The sequence below is a fragment of the Leopardus geoffroyi genome, chromosome E3 (assembly GCF_018350155.1).
Source record: "Leopardus geoffroyi isolate Oge1 chromosome E3, O.geoffroyi_Oge1_pat1.0, whole genome shotgun sequence".
NCBI classification, from domain to species: domain Eukaryota; kingdom Metazoa; phylum Chordata; class Mammalia; order Carnivora; family Felidae; genus Leopardus; species Leopardus geoffroyi.
The window spans coordinates 5,509,531-5,529,878 of NC_059340.1; the positions used below are offsets into that span (position 1 = coordinate 5,509,531).

A 20,348-nucleotide genomic window follows, 5' to 3' on the forward strand; every position below is an offset into this window, starting at 1 on the left:
AAGTGCGGCACCTCCCCCCAGCCCCCTGTGCGGCGGGCAGTCTCCTCGCGGTGGGAGGTCTGGGGGCCGCGGAAGCGGCGCAGGGCAGAGCGCTGGGTCAAGGCGGCGGGCGGCCTAGCGGGTGGCCCGGGGCGGGCGCGGCCCCTTTAAGACGCCGCGCCGGCCCCGCCCCGCGCCGCACCCCCAGCCGGGAGCTGCGCCACGTGACCCGGGTCTTGTGACTGGCCGGGGGGGAGGCGCGGAGGGGAAGCCCGCGGCGCCCGCCTCCGAGAGGGGCCCAGCCCCGCAGCCGCCGTCGCTGCCGCCGCCGCCCGCGAGGAGCGGGTCCCGCCGGCGGGTCCGGGCGTCCGCGCGAGTCCGAGCCGGCGCGGGAGCCGGAGTCCGAGCGGGAGTCCGGGCGGGAGCCGGGCCGGGCGCGGTGGGCGCCGCCCGCCATGGACCACAAGCCCCTGCTGCAGGAGCGGCCGCCCGCCTACAACCTGGAGGCCGGCCAGGGCGACTTCGCGTGCGGCCCGCACGGCTACGGTGCCATCCCCGCCGCGCCCCCGCCGCCGCCCTACCCCTACCTCGTCACAGGTGCGCCCGGCGGGCGGGGGCGGGGGGGCGCCGGGAGCAAACTTTGGGCTCCGTGCTGTGGCGACCTTTAACCCCGAAACCAACTTTTCTCCGGACGCGGCGGCGGCGGCGGGGGGCGCGGCCCGGCCGTGCTCGGCGGGGGGGGGGGGGGGGGGGGGGGGGGGGGGGGGGGTCCCCGCGCGGGTGCTGCCGAGGAGCCTCCCCGGGGCCGGGAACGCGAGCCGGTGGGGACGGGGGCGGCGGGTGAGGCTCCCGCAGCGGGATCCCGCCGTGCGGCCCTCTGCCTACCCGGGGGCGGGATTCGCGAGCACCAGGCAGGCCCTTCTCGGGGACGCGCCACGGCCGTCTTGCCAATTAACTTCGTTAACCAGGTGCCGTCTGCAAGTTTGCACCCGGTTAAGCCCGTCGCGGGCTCTCGGCGAAGGCGGCTGTCGTCTTGTTTTTGGAAAGGATAAGTGGGGGGAGGTCGGGGGGAAAGGTAGGAGTAGTCCTCACGCTTCCCAGATTTCCTCCCTGCCTCCTTCTCACGTGCCTTCCTGCCCACAGGGATACCCACCCACCACCCCAGGGTCTACAACATCCACAGTCGAAATGTCACCAGGTATCCTGCCAATTCTATCGTTGTCGTTGGAGGCTGCCCGGTCTGCAGGTATGTCACCGCCCGGGGGCTGTCCCCCCCCCCCCCCCCCCCCCCCATCCCGAGAACACACACCCAGAATCTCAGAGAGGCGGACTCGTTCGGAAGTGGGCTAGTCTTGTCTCGGGACAAGCTACTGACCTGCGGTGTGGGGGAGAGAGGGTTCTTTTGTCCTTAGATCTAAACACGTCGCACGGGTCATAGGGGAGGGGTTCACTTTCCTGAGGAGAGTGCTTTTGGGGCCACCGAGTCCCAAATGAGTGGGATGTAGAAATGTTAATGTCTCATGTCCCTGGTTCTAGGACGTGTAAGTTTGCTTTGCAGTTGATTCTGGAAGGTGGTGAAAGGTTTCATTTTGCTGGGAAGGGGCAGCTAGGAAAGCCCCAGTGGCCAGTGTGTTCAAGCAGCCGGAGGGTCCAGGAGGCCAGGGGAGCACCCTCCTTGAGGGCTGCTTCATCCCCTGCAGGGCGGTCAGCTGGAGGAGGACAGAAACACCGGGCTTCTTTGGGGCAGGAGCGATTTTTCCGTATTCTCAAACCAGAGCCTCTGGAGTTTGGCAGGTGTCTGTAGGAGTCAGACTCGGGTAAGACTTGGTCCTTGCCCTTGGTTGATGCGAGAGAGTCCAGGTCAGCCTCTTGAGTGGGAGGAGGAAGTTGGAAGTCTCAGAGATGGAATTGAGAAACACTGGTTTACACTTAGGCTTCGTGTCACAGGTGTATCTGGAAGGCCCAGGGTGGAGTCAAGGGGAAGTTAAAGGTTTCAGAGTCACAGGGGTAACGAGTGGGGGGTGAGTGCCGTCCAGGAGGGGGGGGCATCGCAGAGATGAGGAGAGGAGGGGGACTCCCAGAGCCAACTGAGTACTTAGTAAAGAGGGCTGTGGGCAGGGGGCCCTGGGGCCGTGGGCTGGCCACGTGCCTCGTATGTAAACTCAGAACAGGCATCTCTCTTTGTTTTCTGGGTTTTTCAAGTTTATTTATTTACTTGGAGAGAAAGGTTGAACATGTGAGCCAGGGAGGCTGGGAGAGAGATTCCCGAGCAGGCTCTGCACCATCAGCTCGGAGTCAGCGCTGGGCTGACCTGGGGCTCAGACTCACGAAGCACGAGATCACGAGATCACGACCCGAGCCAAAACCAGGAATCCAACACTTAACTGGCCCAGCCACCCGGGCGCCCCTCGGAACAGGCCCCTCTGATGCGCCTTTGGAGGACACGGAGGGGGCGGGTGGAGGGCCAATGACCTGCACCCTCCTGACCGCCCTTCTCTTCTTGGGCACCTGGGGGCGTCACAGCTGTTGGGGTTTAAGGGCCCAAGGGTGGGAAGAAGGCCTGTGGCCTGGGCGCAGGTGGGTGAGGGGAAACCCGCTGTATTTGGCTTTGAGGCGGTCCCGGGTGCTCAGAGCCCTGGCTGCTTGCACAGTGCTGTCCCCACTTGGGCCAGCTGGAGGATTCCAAAGGCCTATTTTTGGGTGGGAGAATTGAGTGATCTCCCAAGTTTAGGGAGTGGTGTCAGGCCAGCAGACTAGAGGGGGGTCGGGGGAGGGGGTCTGTCTGGAGCAGAGCGGTCTGGGATTTCCTGGCCTCCACGCTACGTCCGAGTGTTCTGTCCCAGTGCCCAGCCTGCTGGAGGAACTGGGTTCAGATCCTGGCCCTGTTTTCCCTTCTGGGAAACGGGAGCATCTTGGGATGCTCTCTGAAGCCCCCTTCCTGGCCCTCGTGCCTGTGCACAGACCAGCAGCAAGGCCCACGTGGCTGCTGCCAGATGGGGAGGACTTTCCCTGGGGTGGGAGCTCTGTCATTTTGGGGGCCAGTGGCTTCTGCTGCCTCGGGTCCCAGAGCCCCAGTCCTGCAGAATCCCGATCAAGGTCAGGCTGCCTGAAGGCTGAGGTGCGGGACTCCTGTGTTGGAGACAGGCTTCTTTCTTTCTGTGTGGGGATCCCCGTCCTTCCTCCTCTGGGCGGAAGGCAGCGAGGAGTGGGTGCTCTGAGAGCAAGTCCGGGAACTGTGTTGGGACCACACACGGACTCCCTCTTGGCACATTCCTCTGTGGCCCAAGAAGGATGGATGCCAGAGCTAAGGGCCCCTCCAGCACTTACTTGGGTTCTTCGTGCAAGAGCATCCCTGCCCCCTGCCTGCCCCCTGCCGGCAGCGCCCTCCTGTCTGGGGAGCGGTCCTTTCTGTGCCTCTGCAGCACGGGGGAGTGTGGGGGGGTGGGGGGGGGTGGGGGAAGGGAGGTGGGCAGCGGGAAGGAGGGAGAGTCTGGGTGCTTCCTAGGGAGGCTCTCCTGTGGTTTGAGGAGTGGATGCGTGGCCTTGAGGCCGCTCCTCTCTGGGCAGGATGGAGAGGTGGCCCCTGGGCACGGTGTCTAGAGTTGGGAGACAGGACACTGTCTTGTGACTGTACTTTGTCCCTTTCCGTGCAGCCCGCCAGGCTCTGTCCCCTTCCCTCCCTGGTAGCTTGGCAGCGATTTGCCCAAGTCACACGTCTGTGATTTCTTCTGAGGGAGGCTTGGCGCGAGAGGCCTGTGTCCCTTGTCACTTGGCCATCATCTTAAGCAGCCTGACTCTGTCTTCCCTTTTTAGTCGGCTGCAAGAGAGCTTTTCGTGTGAGCCCAGAGGATGAGCGTGCTCCTTCTTGCCCTGCCCGCCGGGACTGGGTGCCGTCTTGCTCAGCCAGGCCCCCGGGCTCTCCAAAGCTGGGCCTCCCCTGGGGGGGTGTGGGCTGTGCCTGGATCCTGACTCCAGGGAGGTGGCACCGAGAGTCCGGGATACCAGGCCCGGCTGGGTGCACCAGGGGCTGTGCTGGGGTCGCCCGTGGAGAAGGCGCTCTGAGCAGCACGGGTCAAGGCCAGAGCGCGCGTAAAGCAGCAGACGCAGGGCCTGGCCTGCTCTGGGTTCCCCACTGACACCGGCTGGGCGTCCTCGGGTATTTAGTTTCGGGGATAACCAGAGAGGGGGTAGGAGATCTGGGAATGAGTGGGGCCTTGGAAGCCGAGAGAGGCGCCACGAACAGATCAGGGTCAGATGTCGCCTGAAGCCAGCGGTAAGGTGCACGTGGCCTGGGGTGGTCAGCGTGGAGGGGACTGGTGACCCTGGTAGAGCCGGTGGGGGCACAGGCAGGCAGTGAGGGTATGACACGGGACGTGGGGGGACGTGGTGGAGTGTGTGGAGGGGTCCTGAGAGGAAGGGATCTGTGGGCACCGTCTCATCGGTCCTCGGTCCCGGAGGAGGGGGAGTAGCTCCCAGGTGAGCCGGGACTCAGCGGGCCGTGCAGCCCGTGGGAGCACTCGAGGGAGCGTGGGGCCGCCTCCCGTCTGCGGGCCGAGGACCGAGCCGGGGTGGCCCGCGGCACCTCCAGAGGCCGTGGTCGTGGAAGACCCCTTCGCCCCGCCCTGTGATCTGCTCGGGGAGGTGTGAGGCCGTTCAGAGCTGCCAGCAGCCTGTTTGCAGGGGAGGCCCTGGGACCGCAGAAGGCCGGACAGATGCGCCAGGCGGGAGGGTTTGACCTGGGTGGCCGCATGCCGGGGCATCTGCTCCCCACCCCGAGAAGTCCCCACCGCTCCCTTTCCCCACAGAGGCTAGTCCTTCAGGTGAGGGCTGGTCTGGGCACTGCCCCCGGGCTGCGTTCTGCCTCAACGAGTGAGTAGTTGGGGACAAACCGGGGGCGGCTGAACCGGGGGGCGGCTGGAGCTCATGGTACCAGGTCCCCCGGTGGCGGGGAGGGGACTGGGAAGCCCTGGGCGGGGCTGCTGTGAGGAAAGCGGGAGGTGGGGAAATCCGGCACCCAGCCTCGGGACCTCCTGGGACGTGTGGGCTCGGGCCTCCCATGCTGCCGTCCCTTGTGAAGCAGGACCCCCGTGCACGCAGGGCCTCTGTCGTCCTGCCCATCCAGCGCGTCACCCAGGCCCGCTCTGGATAGATGGCGGGCGGCCCCTCTCTCCATAGGATGAGTCAGACATCCAATAAGCATTTTCAGCATTTGTCAAGTTCCTTATTTCCCCAACTTCCCTGACCCCCCCCCCCCGCCCCGCCCCTGCCGGCCACCCAACCACACACACCCACACCCACATACAACCACACAATCTGTTGCTCAAGAATGGGGGCGGGGCCTTCCATCCTCAGCGAGAGCAACCTGCTCAGTTTGGATTCTGAGCCACTTTGAAAGAGTTGAAACTTTGTCCTGAACTGATTGGGGCCTTTCCGGGGGGGTTTGGGGAGAAGAGTGTGGGAAGCTGGGAGAGGCCGGCAGGAGATGGCCAGGACATGGCATCCCATCCCTCCTGTGGTGGCCACATGGGGACTGTAACTGAGGACAGGTCTGCTCTGTAACCTGGAGTGTCGCTGCATCAAGAATGGCCCAGAGATCAGATTATGTTTCTCAGTTCAGAAGATTCTGGATTTAAAAAAAAATTTTTTTTAATTTATCTTAGAGACAGAGTGTGAGCAGGGGAGGGACAGAGAGAGAGAGAGAGAGAGAGGGAGAGGGAGACACAGAATCCGAAGTAGGCTCCTGGCTCTGAGCTGTCAGCACAGAGCCCAATGTGGGGCTCGAACTCACCAACCAGGAGATCATGACCTGAGCCGAAGTTGGAGTCTTAACCAACTGAGCCACCCAGGCGCCCAGAAGAGTCTGGATTTTTAAAAACTAAATTATGTCAGCATTGTTTTTGAGGTCTGGGGCATTACTCTTGGTCAAAACATTAATATTTTTTTTTTTTTTAATTTTTTTTTCAATGTTTATTTATTTTTGGGACAGAGAGAGACAGAGCATGAACGGGGGAGGGGCAGAGAGAGAGGGAGACACAGAATCGGAAACAGGCTCCAGGCTCCGAGCCATCAGCCCAGAGCCTGACGCGGGGCTCGAACTCACGGACCGCGAGATCGTGACCCGGCTGAAGTCGGACGCCCAACCGACTGCGCCACCCAGGCGCCCCAAAACATTAATATTTTTGTAGCAAGACGTGAATATTCATGTTAAGTGAAGGCATGACCATCAATGGCCACATCAGTTCAGGTCACTTGGGGCTGCCAGGTGAGTTTCCTGTAAGCCTATGAAAAAAGTTTCCTCAGAGCTTTCTGCTGTTTGGAATTGTGGGTAAGACTCTTTCCAGTGGGAAGTGTGGTGCCCGAGAGCTGGAGGCTCCTGCTGGCCGTCCCTTTGTCCCTCAGGCTTCAAAGCCAGGTTGGGTTCTGGTCATTGTCTTGTGGGAGGTGGTCTGGTCGCAGACTTGCTGGCAGGGATGGCCCCTAAGGTGAATGGTGCGAGCTGGGCTGTGCTCTGGTGACAGTGAGTGACAGGTCTGGATGGAAAGCACCGCAGGCTGGTGTTACTCGTGTCCGGGAAATGGAGGTGGGCCGGTTCAGCCCGTGTTACCCTCACTTTGCCCTTTAGGTTCCCAGAGCAGCTGCCGGGGGCTGAGCAGGGGGGCCGGTCCCCCGGGCACCAGGGCAGCGAGGGCCTGGGCGAGAGTGACCAGCCTTCCCGGGTGCGCTTGGTGGTGGGCGGGCCCTGGAGCATCCGGGAAAAGCAGCCCCCAGGATGGGCGGTTCACGTCGGCGGGCCTGCCAGGCAGCGTGGGTAGCTCCCGGCCCCCGCACCGCCGGGGAGACTGCACCCAGCTGGGGCGGAGCAGGGTGGTGGGGGGCTCCTGTAGCCAGGGGTGCAGGCTGCCCACACGCACCCACTTGAGGGCACTGAGGACGACAGGACAGGCCTTGGCCCCAGCCTCCCGCCGGACACCTGGAGCCTCTGAGCAGACACCACGGATTCTAGGCTGTGCCTCTCGACAGGTTGGATCCTGACACGAGATGACATGGAGTGTCCAGCTTGGGTGGGTGCTCAGCCCCGTAGTCCCGGTCCTCGGGCCTCACTGGCCCCTGGAGGGGACGCTGGGCAAGGCACCCTCTGCTCCTCCAGAGGGCAGTCTTCTCTGCAAGGTTCTGTGCTGGTGCAGGTGACCCAGCTGTGAGGCCCGGCTCGCCCCTGTCCCCCGCTGTTTCCTTGGACATTCTGACCGAACATGTGAACTGGTGTGGTTCCCGGGACTTCAGCTGTAGGTGGAACGTTGCTAGAGGCCAGGAGGAAGGACAGTGGCACCTGGGTGGTGCCATAACTCCCAACTGGTACAGGGCCCTCGGCTGCTTCCAGCTGCTCTGTTAGTGGCTTGATTAGCATCAGTAGTTGCAGGAGTTGTGGGCGGGGATTGTGGACAGAGCAGGTGTGTTCCCTGCCCGGGGCAGCCTGTCCAGTCTCCCTGTGTGTGGGGACACAGCTGGTGGCCCACAGCCTCACTCACCCCTGACTTTGGCAGCATGGCCTTAGGTGCTTTTTCCGGTGGGGCAGGTGTAAGGTGGGCCCCGCGCAGCTGCGTCCGGACTCCCACGGGCAGGGGCAGCCATGGGAGGGCCCGAGAGCAGTGTAGCGACCCGACCGCCTTTGCAGTCCTTAGAAAGGCGACTCCTGAGTGGCTCAGTCAGTTAAGCAAGTCTGACTCTTGATTTCGGCTCAGGTCATGACCTCCAGGTTCGTGGGTTCGAGCTCCGTGCCAGGTTCTTGTGCTGACAGTGCAGAGCCTGCTTGGGATCCTCTCCCCACTCTCTGCTGGTGCGTGCTCTCAAGGAAAGGTAACTCCGCTGAGAGAAATTCAGGCCTACTGATTAACTTTCCCCCAGATCTGGCCTTGCCTGTGTCCAGTCTAACCGTTCAGCACACACATCGGTTTGGGAAATGCCGGTTGAAACAACAGTTCAACAAATGGCTTTACTACAGGACTTCTCAGAGCCATTCCTAAACTACTGTGCGCTGTGATACCAGGATGGGGAGAGAGTTTCCCCAAATTGACCAGAGAACCATCCCCCCCCCCTTTTCTGCAGTTTATCAGGGGAACTAGTGTGTTAGGACCAGCACCTGGGGAAGCGCTTGTGACCCTCCTGTCTGTCCATTGTGGAAGTTTCAGGCAACCCTCTCCTGAGTGGGTAGGAAGAGAAGTGGGCATTGAGTTTGATTTTTTTCTTTAAGCAGTGGAAAACCAGGCCTGTTAGTCTGGTTTCTCACAATTCCCCCACCTGCTCCGTAGGGCTGGGCGCAGTGTGGCCCTCAGAAGGAGCAGCATTAGCAGCTTTGGCATTTTGAGTGGAGGAAGCCTTCTGTTGGGTGCTTCTATTAAGCCGAACCTTCCTCTGCACCACACAAGGTGGCAAAAGGAGAAGCAGCTGTTTCCAGAACATTCTGGAAGGGCACAAGAGATCCTTAGCAGTGTTTGAAGACAGGCTGAGGCACGGAGGGGAGACCTGGCTTTAGGGAGACCAAGGCAGCTGGGATGAACCCGGGGCAGGGGGCACCGGAGTGGGGGCCTCCCCAGCAAGGAGTGGGTCAGGTCTTCCTGCTCACTCCCCAGCTCCTGTCCCCCCGTGGAGCCCCTCCTTTATTCCTTCTCAGTACTCAGCCCTGGGCACTTTGGCACATTTGTTCCTGTGAAATCTGGTGAAGGGCCCTGTTCACTAAAAGCCCTTGGTTCGCATCGCGGTAGACAGGGCTAGAGGCGTCCCCGGCTGTCTGGGAGAGTTTGTTTCCACCGGCTCTTCCTCGGTCTCCGGAATGTGATGGGTTTCTCATTAGGGCTGAGCTGGCTATTGCGGCTCTCATTTTAATTTCAGCTGTGTCCAGAACTTTCCAGAAGTAGCCTAAGGAGCAGAGGCAGAGTTGAGCACACGGCTCTTGCTTCCCACCTTTGGGAGCGAGCCTTTGAAAAGGACCCTGGAATGTGAGTGGTGACTTCAGATCACTGAACCTGTGCTCGCATGGCTTATGATTGAGGTGATAGCCCGGAGGCACCTTGTGGTGATTGTGTGTTGTGCGCATTGAAGGTAAACTTGACTTTTTGAAGAAACAGATTAAATTCTCAAGATACATGCTGCTTTTTTTTCTTTTATTTTTTTTTTTTTAAGTGATTTTATTTATTTTTGAGAGAGCACAAGCAGGGGAGGGGCAGAGAGAGAGGGAGACACAGAATCTGAAGCAGGCTCCAAGCTCTGAGCTATCAGCACAGAGCCCGACGCGGAGCTCGAACCACGAGATCATGACCTGAGCCAAAGTCAGACACCTAACTGACTGAGCACACAGGCACCCTGTTAAGTGCTGCCTTCTTCCAGACGTTGTGAATATGGCTGATTTTAATTGTTCACTAAAATCTATTGTACCCATCCCCCAAGTCTGAATTCTAAGCTTCATAAGTTTTTGGAATTTCCTTCTAAGGAATAGAAGAATAAAACTTTTCAACACTGGGGAGAAAAACTCTAAAATGATACGGTTTTCTTGGGTCTTGTTTTCAGAGATACAAGAATTTTTATAGAAACTAGCATTTGCTTCTTGTTCTTCCTTTTGTGACGGAGGAGAAAACACGGCAGGTTATGTGGCAACTGAACGTTCTTTTCTTTGTAAGTGGTAATTCCTGTAGGTAACGTAGCGGCTGAGAGCGGCAGCTAGCCTTCCCCTGGGTAAATGGGCATGTGTAAGAGGCCGGGGGTTTGTTGCTGGAGGGGTGAAGGCTGCTTCTGTGGACCTGGTCACCGTGAGGCACCCGGGGCCCTGGGTCCTCGCGGCCTCAGTCCCTTCTTGTGCTGGGGTGTGGGGTGGGTACAGAACTGGGTCCAGCCTCGGGCTCTGCCGGGGACCCTAACGCGCGTGCCCCCCCATTCTCTCTGCAGAGTCGGGGTTCTGGAGGACTCCTTCACCTTCCTGGGCATCTTCTTGGCCATCATCTTGTTCCCGTTTGGGTTCATCTGCTGTTTTGCCTTGAGGAAGCGAAGATGCCCCAACTGTGGAGCAAACTTCACTTAAAGGGAACAACACACCTGGCTTTCCTACATCCAGCTGTCTTTTTCTAATGTAAATGTCGTGTACAGTAGCTTTATTTGATTAAGCTTCCAGGACTGTTTTGTAAAGTGAGGCGGGACAGACGGCGTGCGCGTGAGCTGCGGTTTCGTGGGGCGCAGGGGTCACGGCGTGGGGACGCAGCAGCACTGCTTCGGGGTGAATGACAACTCAATAAAGCACTGCTTCTATTTTTTGCAGTCTTCAATTTGAGAAAGGTGAGAAATACTGTTTTAAATAAATGAGATTCATACCATTGTTGACCTGGTTCTGCCTGGTGTGCACACTGCCACTTGTATAAATAAACTTGTGTGGACGTTGGAAATTGTGACCAGACTAGAATAACCTACCCAGCGCCTGGCTTCAACACTGTCCATCGTGGCCGATCTTGATCTAGTCCTCTGTAGGCATCCGCAGCTCCAGAGAATGTGCTTTTCGAAGTTTTATTATTATAACGAAACATAATACCTTGACATTACTCCATGCCCGGGGCCTGAGGCAAGCCCGCCCGCCCGCCCTCCGTGAGGCAGGTGGGTGCCCGCTGCAGCCCATTCCCTGGAGGTGCAGAACGGGTCCCCGCAGACCACACCTAATAATCTGTAATGAAGCCAAAGGATCCCAGAGAGCGGAGCTCTGGAGCCCAGGGCCCCCACCCCCTGTAACACACCGGGGCTGTGTCTTAAACCCTCCCCACCCCCCCCACCCCCCTGTTGAAAATACCGGGCTTCCGTGAACCCTCCTCTTAGAGGAGCAGTGGACCACTTAACTAAAGTGGACCGTGTTTTCTTTCCTGGCTGGAGCGTCTTTCCTCAAGACAGGTGTACTGCCCGCCAACCACTCAGCCCCTGGAGAGCCCTCACACGGGTCTGACTCCTCAGCTCCTGGGGACCTCGTCTGGTTTGCCAACCCGGCCAGGACAGGAGCAAGAACGAGAAGTGGCACGCACACACACTGGTTTACCTGCGTTTGCCCAAGACTAGTTTCAAGTGTCTAGAAAAACGTTGATAGTTACGGCGAGACCAAAGGGGCTGTGATAAAAAAAAACAGGGCCCTCTTCGCCCACACACAGTGAATGGCCTGGGTGTGAGTCCTGATTCTGCACTCCTCCCAAACAGGGCCCGATCCCTGGCAGCCAGAGATCAACTCGGCCACTCGCTCCAAGGTCCCTTGGCACGGGACACCCCGGGTTCTGAGGGCACAGGGCAGGTCTCGGGTGAAATGCAGAACTTCCCATCCTGGCTGCTGAGACTTGGGCATATGGCTTTGTACGCGCTGTTTCGGGGCGTGCGTAGGTGTGTCCGTACCCGACTCAGAAATGGAGAAACTTGGACCCCAAGGGGTTTCAGAGTACACCAGCGATGGAGGCAGCTTTGGTCAGCCGGCTTAGCGAGAACGCCCTGGGTCTGCACACGCAGGGTCCTTACACACGTGAGTGACGCCCATCACCTGCAGCACAGTCGGGTGTGTTTTCATTGGGGAATCCAGTCGGTGACTCCCAGCTACCAAAGTCCGTAGCTCTGGGGTTATGCAAGTACTAAACGTGGCCGTGACAGGGACAGGCAAAACACCTCCGTGCTCTGTAGCTATGTCTAAATCAAGGGGAACTTGGGGATTTCTCCATCTTAGGTAGCTCTACATTTGATTAAACAAAAATTAAGAATTTTTAAGTTAAAAAATTAAATTTTATAGACTATTCATAATTTATATTGCTTAAAATTATGATTTGCATGCTAAGATGCAACTTTACACAACCTTTCCTTTAGATAATGTTATAACGCTAGATAAGAGCACATGCTTTTTAAAATAAAACTGTGCTCATTTCATGCAGAGAGCTGGTCACGAAAGCAGACTATCCCTCATTCTATTAAAAAATAATCACAGAATATTAAAAAAAATGATACAGTAAGGATTGGAACCAAATTTATGGTCTTCTGACAGAATGGGAAGAAAATATTTTCACTGATTTGAGTGGGTCACTAGACTATTATTGAAGACAAATGTATCAACCCAACTATGTTAAATTGAGAAAATGCGTCGATTTGCTCAAGTGGAATACATTTAAAATCAGGCACCCTTTGGCGAAGCTTTGCAACAGTTAAGCGCACACCAAACAACAAATCATTTTGCAAGTGAGAACTTAACGTCGGAGGGACTGGAGCTCCCGGCCTGCTCTTCATCGAATGATCGGTGCAGAGCGATCGTTTGTCACCGTCGGCCGGAGTTTCACCGTCGCGAAGGGGTTTTCTCCGCTGCAGGGGGAGAGGAAAAACCACGTCTGCAGACACACTACAGGATGGGAATTGGGTTTTAGAGGAGCTGTGAACTACCGTCCTTGCTGTGTGAAGTTAGAAGGCTTCTGTATAAAACTCTGGACATTTTCTAGACACAGATGTTTCACGGTGGCAGTCCTCTCTGTGCACCCATGCCCACCCGTCACAGAACTCTCCAGGGCTGTAGATGCTGTAATGGGAGAGCCCACCTTTCTGTGGCCCTGTGTGGGAGGGGTTACGTGAGAGAGCCATAAGGACGCAGTCTGGATCAAAGTGCCAAATGCAACATGGCCGGGAGGCATCCCTTGGGGACCCAGGCAGAGGCCGGGCAGGCTTCCTGTGCTGTGACAACAAGGCGGCCGCCTTCTCCTTGGACCCCATAGGCCTAAGGCGCCTCGGCTGGGACACCTCCCCCACCCCCTGCCCCGGGCTGTGCACCTACCAAGACCCCCAGGAACACAGTTCAACGTACCTGAGAAAAGGAGGCTTTGCTGTCCCATTTGCATCGTTCTGTGAGGAAGATAAAGATGAAGTTTATGGAAGGGTCACGAAACCGGGACATTTTCAATAAGACCTTAAAGCTAAAGATATCTAAAGTGCAAGGAGCAATTTATGGTTGATGCGTGTAAGCCCACCTGAGGCCATCTCAACGTCTGTCTAAAGTCACCTAAGGGATAAGGGCAAGAACAGAAAACCGAAGACAGTGAGGGGCCCTCACAAGTGCTGGCATGTCTCAGGCCTTGGAAGACCATGGCCCTTAAGCTGCCCAGCCGTAGTGCCTACACCTGGTGTTTTGGGAGCCCAGTCCTGAATGAGGCCATGACAAACAGGAAGCAAAAATAAAACCTTGTTGGGTTTTGGTGCCCACAGATGTGCCAAGGGCTAGCCAGAGATCTGGTGGGAAGTTCCAGAAGATGAGACGACAGAGGGACAACACTGCCCTTGCCTTCAGAAACTACCAGAGCCTGGGGACTTGGGGGGTCTTCCAGTGTGGCCAGGGACCAGGGGTGTGTGTGCCTTCTGTCCTTCGTTTTATAAAGCTAGAAGGCTTTCAGAATTTGCTTTAAATCTGCTCTGGCTGTTGGAAAAAAATCACTGGCCTGAGCTTGTGGGGCTAATTCTCAGATGGCTGCCCAGGAGAGGGCAGTGTAATGCCGTCTGAGCCACAGGCCACCAGACCAGACCAGACTCCTGGAAGCTCCCAGGATTCCCAGTGGCCTCAGGGCATATGGGCCTCTGAACACTGAAGGATAGATAGCTCTTCTCACTTCTGGTTGCCAGCCTAGGGTCAAAGGCCATAGTTGGAGGCCAAAGCCCAGGTCAGGGCTCTTTCTGCATGGCTCCTCTTGGGTTGTGGACACAGACTCTCGAAGTACAAGAGAGGCTGTGGGCACTGGGGCTACTTCAGACCTGTGCCTGCTGTCTCTGTGCCTCTGAAGACCTCTGAGCATGCTTTGAGCCTCGAGACCAGCAGGTAAGCAAGGTCATTCTGATGGGGAGCCCCAAGCACCTGAAGGCAACCCCAGTCAGCCTTGTGCCCCAATTCAGTGTCTACCTTTTCTTTTGTAATTTATTTTAGAGAGAGAGGAGAGTGAGTGGGGGGAGAGGGACAGAGGGGAAAGAGAATCCCAAGCAGACTCCAAACCCTGAGCCCCAACACAGGGCTCCATCCCACAGCCCTGGGACCGTGACCTGAGCCAAAATCAAGAGTCGGATGCTCAACTGACTGAGCCCCCAGGCGCCCCTGTGTCTACTTTTCATCACAGATGCACACAGCGGCTGCCCTGCTCAGCATGTCCTAATAGGGTTTTAAATGGCTGCAAAATGATTTCTTCCTACTAGGCGTGCTGAGCTTCCCAGGCAGGCCTCAGAGCAAGTCATTTGTGGGGTAGCGCTCTCGTTCCGTGACGGTTACAGGCTAATTTATGACTTACTGAAAAAGCACCAGGATGCCTGCCCTGCAATGGCACGTGTGCTCAGTCCGCTGGCAATGGCATGTTGCCTAGAGCAGACAGCCCGTGCGCAGAGGCACCAGCTCATGCAGCAGAGAGGCCTCCAGTGTCCTCCCTCCTGGCCTGGAAAGCACACTTCCTGCAAAGCCAGGTGTGGCTTCTGCCTGTCTTGCACTTGGCCGCAGAGGCACACTCGGCCCTCTTGCTCCTTGATACTGCCTGGAAACCACCTTCCTGCGGCCTTTCCCGGGAGCACGCTCTGTCCCTGCCGTGTGCGCCCTCAAGTCTGAGGAAAGCTCCGTGCGCTCTGAACTGGAAACCAGAAACAACCCTCCCTGGAGTACCTGCCAGCCAGACCCAGCTTCAGAGGGAAAACTTTGGGGCCTGTTCCCAGGAGGGCCTCCTGAGTCCCGACTGACCCAACTGAACTTTAAAATTTATTTAAGTAATCTCTACACCCAACGTGGGGCTTGAACTCACAACCGTGAGATAAAGCGTCACATGCTCTACCGATGAGCCAGCCGGGCGCCCCTGACCCAACTGAACTTTAAAACGAGTTTAGCCACATGTTCACAGGCTGTGCCATTCGAGTACTCGGTCCAGACATTTGAGAGAAACAAAAATGGCTGCAGAGATGCAGCACAGTCGACCCTAAAGTGACAAGTGACGACTCCGCTGTGAGGAAGGAAGGTGAGAGTAACCTGGGACAGCCCAAAGCTATTTAGTGCCGGGCAAACCTGGGTCCTGGTGTGGTACGTACCCCTCACACACTCTGGCCAACCTACAGGCGTGCACGTGGGCACCAAAACCCCACTGGGATACTCAGAGCAGCCCTGACGGGCCAGCCTCAACATCTATCAACAGGAGAAGGGACAACAGCCTTCTACCCAGTGGATCCACGCAGTGATGGAGCGCCACAGGACAGCCCGCTGTGTGGTTCGGTTCCTCTGAGGGCCAGACCAGATGCGCCGTCACGGGGTCCGAAGTTGGGGCCGTCTGGACTAAGAAGGGGCAGCGCCGTGTGTGTGTGGGGGGGGGGGGGTGGGCTTCTGGGGGGCTGATAATCTAGGTCTTGCTCTGGTGCTGGTTATATGTAGCTGCTTTGTGAAAAGTCCTGCACTTTCCTGTATATGGCATTCTTGAATGTCTGCTTTTAGAAAAACAGGACGTTTTCAGAACGGTTTCTCTCTTTAACATACTTCCATTAAGCCCACTCCTGTGTTCCCTTTCCTGCCAGCGAAGGGCACCCCCAGGCCGTGTGGCGCTGCCCTCATTCAGTCTGTTAGGAAGGCTCATGTTGTGCTCAGAAGCGTCTGCGGAACCGTCCCTCCAAGCTGACCACACGACCCCGTCCCTTGCGCTGGCCAGTGCCCCAAGCCTGTCTGTCCATCCTGCCTGCTGCCTCCAAAAGCTCCAACTGAACCTGTCCCTCCACAGCCTCCCTGAGGCTGAGTCATGGGGTTCGGGTCTCCTGGTCTCTGCGTTCCCCAATCTGTCTTTCCCTCTTCCAAACAGCAGTCTCTGGAGGCCTTTCTTGGTCCTGCGTCCCTGGACCGGACTGGTCTTGATACGCCTCCTGCTGCCCCAGGGCCCCTCTGCACAGGCTGCAGGTCTTGAGCCACATTCTCCACACGCACGGTGCAGGGCACACAGCACATGCTAGAGCAGGTCTGTGGAGCTGAGCTCCCCAGGGTCCTGCAGCCCCCCGGCAGAAAAACAACTTCTACAATGTGGGCCTTGCTCTGAGTCAGCAGTACGTATCCCGCACTTTTCTACAGACTTCACAAAGGCCGGCACCTATGGCCTCAGAGGCACAGCCGGTTGCATGTTCTGTGTCCCCTTCCGGCAAGCAGCATGGTGCTGGTCTGGAGTGTACTCAACACGACAGGAGGTGATCAAGTGACAAAACCAGGCACCACTAGGGGCTAGGCATGTCATTATGAGCGCGGAAAAGGTTATCCGTGAGACAGTAAGGGCAGTGAAGGCCTTGGGCCTGGTCAGCAAGATAACCCATAACCAGCTTATTTTGACCCAGCAGGAACAGGCAGAGTAGGGCATATCTTGTGATTCCCCCAGAAAACAACACCCAAGTCCACCGTGAGTGGGCACTTGCTGCCACGTGGTGTCCATCCATCTTCCCCTTCCCACTAGCCAGGCTTCTGCTTGGGTGTCCACCACATGCCCACGTACCTGAAGGCAACTACTTGGTCCCGGCTTATGGGCGGTCCAGGTCAGCATAAGACCACCCCACACAGTCGTCCTCCTGGCGGTAGGCAGACACTCAGACGACACAGGGACTTCTGTGGCCCAGTGAGAATGCTGAGGGGGGTGACCTCTGCTCTCTGCCCACTGGTGATATGGAGCCCATGTCCCCAGAAGACAGGGTGACTGATGAGAGAGCCCTGAGGGAGGCCTTGCTATACCAACCCTCTCTGGGCTGCTGTTTCCATCAGACAGTTCCTTCCTGTCTGAGGCTGCTGGAAGTCAGCTCTTACCTGCAACACGGGCAGCCCTGATGCTGGTTTTAATTTTTGATGTCTGTTTATTTTTGAGAGAGATACAGCACATGAGCAGAGGAGGGGTAGAGAGAGAGGGAGACACAGAATCTGAAGCAGGCTCCAGGCTCTGAGCTGGCAGCATAGAGTCAGACGCGGGGCTCAAACTCCTGAGCCATGAGATCATGACCTGAGCCGAAGTCGCACAGTCAAATGACTGAGCCACCCAGGCGTCCCATCCTGATGCTTGTTTTAGATGTTAACAGCTAATGCCAATCCTCAACGTGGGCTAGACTGATCTCACGAATCACAACCTCTGAACTAGTTCAACCCCTTTATTCCTAAAATGGGGACACTGAAGGCCAGACAGGGAAGAGTCAACTACCCTGGGGAACCAAGGTGTCCCCTGTGGAGAGGAGAAGCAAAAAAACAAAAAAGAAAACAAACCAAAAAGGCCACACTCCGGGCCCTCCCTCAGACACACTTGTGGCTTGCACAGGGCAGTGAATGCTGAGTTTGAGAAGCAAATGTATGTGGAGGAGAACTTAGTTTTCAACAGCTCTTCCAAGCCTGGTTCTCTGATTATTTAACAGCCCTGTGCAACAACAGAACGTGGCCATCAGACCCTCCAGCTTCAGTCCCAAGGACCACTCCCCCAAGCCCTCCAGGGAGAAGTCGGTGTCTCAGAACATCACAGGGTAGCTACAGAACTGTGGGGCTGGTGGGCCCGGGAACATTGTATGGTAGGCAGCTCCCAGGATTGGGTGTTTAGTATGCTTAATGAAGCCTAAGAATCCTGGTGTTTTAAGACTACATGTAACTGACAATAACAGTTGTACATAAAAATTAAGTATAAAAGTATTAAGATGCTTTGCCAGCTGCCATGGATCCCAGCATCTGGCTGAGACAGAACATACGTTTCCCCAACATCATCAGCTGGTTTAAAAATTTTAGTTTAGGAAAAATAAATTATCAGCCTGGCTGGGCATAAAAACTTTTGAGATACAAAATCCCAGGACCGCGTACCAGGCAGGCCTGAGTCATGCTACATGCTTCTCCGCCATCATGTTTCTAGATCAGGCTTTTAAATGGAACACTGTTTTATTTTTGTATGATCTATACCTGATTGTCCAAAATGGTAGCCACTGCCTGCATGACCCAGTCCTGGGACATTTCTGTCCAATCCTCTAACTGTTATGAGTCACTCATCAGCCCTGCCCATGCCTTGACACTGGAGGATTAGATCCTGTGCCTCCTGCTGCTCCTGCAAGAGGCTACTGAGCCGAGGCGGCCGGTTCCAATGCCAGGAGCTTCCAGGGCTCCTGAGATCACTTCTCGGGAGCAGAACCAGTTCTCGTGTGCCTCCCCGCAGCAGGCCCGCAGGTTTCAGTTATGTTCTCGGAACTCCTGATCTGACTTGCCAGTGATGAAACGCAGTCGCTCGGCTAACAGAACGGGGTCAGCAGAGGAGCACGTGAGGGTGTTGGAGGTGTGGGATTTTTTCTTTGGCAGTTTGCTTAGGATCTTGAAATAGGACTTCAAAACGTCAGTGACAGAAATGGAATATCAATCGTTTAATCTCACTGTGCAACTGGGAAGCACTGTGTACGTATTTTGGGGTCATTACTCTCTGGTCTTACAGATAAGGAAAACTGAGTTTCCTGAAGAGGGTGATGGGGGAGAGCGCCCCTGAAGTCGTGGCCAGCAGTGTCTTGTTCAGGGAGGCCCTCTGACTTTGTGGGCGTTGCTGATTTTTAAAAACCAGTTAGGGGGTGCCTGGGTGGCTCAGTCGGTTAAGCGTCCGACTTCAGCTCAGGTCACGATCTCGCGGTTCGTGAGTTTGAGCCCCGCGTCGGGCTCTGGGCTGATGGCTCAGAGCCTGGAGCCTACTTCCGATTCTGTGTCTCCCTCTCTCTCTGCCCCTCCCCTGTTCATGCTCTGTCTCTCTCTGTCCCAAAAATAAATAAACATTAAAAAAAAAAATTTAAAAACCAGTTAGTATTTTCTTGTGACCTTTATGAACTGGTGTTCTCCATTACCCTCCAGACCACAAAACCGAAGCAGCTATCATCGTTACCTGCCAGTACCTCGGGAAGAGCGTAGAGGGGACAGTGGGACCTGTCATACTGAGTGTTCTGATGGGGGAGGGGCAGGACACACTGATGCACGGCCAGCTGAGGTGTCGGAACCATTTCTCAATCTGAAGGACTCCGAGTCCTTCGCTCTGTGTCTCCCCCTCTCCTCCATCTCCCAAGGCCCCACAGTCCACCCCACGGTCTGGGAGCTTAGAGAGCTGGGCTGGCAGCCTTCCTGTAGCACACCAGCCCAGGCAGCAGCACGGAGCTCATCTGGCACTCATAAATGCCTGGTCCGAGAAAGTGTTCTGATCCTACTATGTGCGGGTGCTGGGGAGGGAGGGTAAAATATCTAGTCGGAGTGCCTGGGTGGTTCAGCCAGTTGAGCATCTGAGTCTCGATTTCGGCTCAGGCCATGATCTCACAGTCTGTGAGTTCAAGCCCCTCATAGGGCTCTGCACTAACAGGGCAGAATCTGGTTGGGATTCTCTCTCCACCCTTCTCTTTCTGCCCCTCCCCTGCTCATGCTCTCTCTCAAAATAAATAAATAAATAAATAAAACCAAAAAATTGAAAAAACAGATTTGCCTATATTTTTCTCAAGGAGATCTACTGAAGTGCTAACAGCAGTCATCCTGGAGGTGAAGTTACGGATAGTTTCTAACAGAACAAAAGTTCTTTGGTTATTTTTATAAGTAGCAAATTGTGTTACTTTAAAAAGAGGTATTTTGGGGGCGCCTGGGTCAGTTAAGCATCCAACTCCTGATTTTGGCTCAGGTCATGATCTCAGTCATGGGATTGCATCCCCCATCGGGCTCCATGCTGAACATGAGCCTGCTTAAGATTCTCTCTCCCTCTCCCCTGTGTGTACTCTAAATAAATAAATAATAAAGAAGTATTTTAAATAAGGTATAATGATGAGATATTTTAACTTGGACTTTGCTCTTTAACTTAGGTTCGTAGCTGTGATGGCCCAGTAGAGTTACAGGAAATCTCATTTCAGCAAGTGTTTATCTAGCAAATGGCAGCATTTGGGGAAAAAACAAACAAACAAACAAACAAATAAATATGTGTGTGTGTATATATATATACACACACATACATATATATATAGTTTTCTTTTATGTATAATATAGTTGAAATAGTTGTTTTCATTTATGTATAATAGATATTATACATATATATTGTATACAATACATATATGTATGTGTATATATGTGTATATATATATATATACACACAGTATATATGTGCATTATAGATACATATATATGTATTGTATATATAATGTAATATGTGAATATATACATATATATTAATATATATAATACATAAATGAAAACTATTTCAATAGGGATAAATGTTACTAATTTGAGAGCATCCTTATTTCTGTCTCAAGAGTGGGGTAATTTATCAATTTGATTATTTGTAGTAGAATCTGAGACAAAATTTTCACCATAAAGCCATATCTATGTT

The 20,348-nt window shown here is 55.5% G+C and overlaps 2 protein-coding genes and 1 long non-coding RNA gene across 6 annotated transcripts in view; 2 read left to right on the forward strand and 1 right to left on the reverse strand.

Annotated features, from left to right (window-relative positions):
* The first annotated feature begins 223 nt into the window (after positions 1-223).
* On the forward strand, positions 224-10,406 carry BRI3 (brain protein I3). The gene is made up of 3 exons (XM_045461003.1): positions 224-576; positions 1,123-1,225; positions 9,916-10,406. The coding sequence occupies exons 1-3, from the start codon at positions 435-437 to the stop codon at positions 10,046-10,048; spliced, it is 378 nt and encodes a 125-aa protein (XP_045316959.1). The 5' UTR covers positions 224-434; the 3' UTR covers positions 10,049-10,406.
* On the forward strand, positions 7,171-9,180 carry LOC123589220. Its single transcript, XR_006708220.1, has 2 exons — positions 7,171-7,833; positions 8,866-9,180. It is a non-coding gene; the product is annotated as an uncharacterized LOC123589220 (long non-coding RNA).
* Positions 10,407-10,510: 104 nt separating the features above from the next.
* Positions 10,511-20,348, reverse strand: part of BAIAP2L1 (BAR/IMD domain containing adaptor protein 2 like 1) — a 95,694-nt gene continuing 85,856 nt past the window's right edge. For all 4 annotated transcript variants that reach the window (XM_045460998.1, XM_045460996.1, XM_045460997.1 and 1 more), the window contains 2 exons: positions 12,824-12,861; positions 10,511-12,330 (listed from right to left, as the gene is read on the reverse strand). In XM_045460998.1, the coding sequence (XP_045316954.1) occupies positions 12,255-12,330; positions 12,824-12,861 (114 nt within the window). In that variant the 3' untranslated portion in view covers positions 10,511-12,254. The remainder of the gene's footprint in view (positions 12,331-12,823; positions 12,862-20,348) is intronic.

Coding starts and splice junctions, on each gene's coding strand:
- BRI3 (XM_045461003.1), top strand. CDS start 435: ATGGACCACAAGCCCCTGCTGCAGGAGCGGCCGCCCGCCTACAACCTG. Junction 577..1,122: donor CTACCCCTACCTCGTCACAG/GTGCGCCCGGCG, acceptor TCCTGCCCACAG/GGATACCCACCCACCACCCC. Junction 1,226..9,915: donor GGAGGCTGCCCGGTCTGCAG/GTATGTCACCGC, acceptor TTCTCTCTGCAG/AGTCGGGGTTCTGGAGGACT.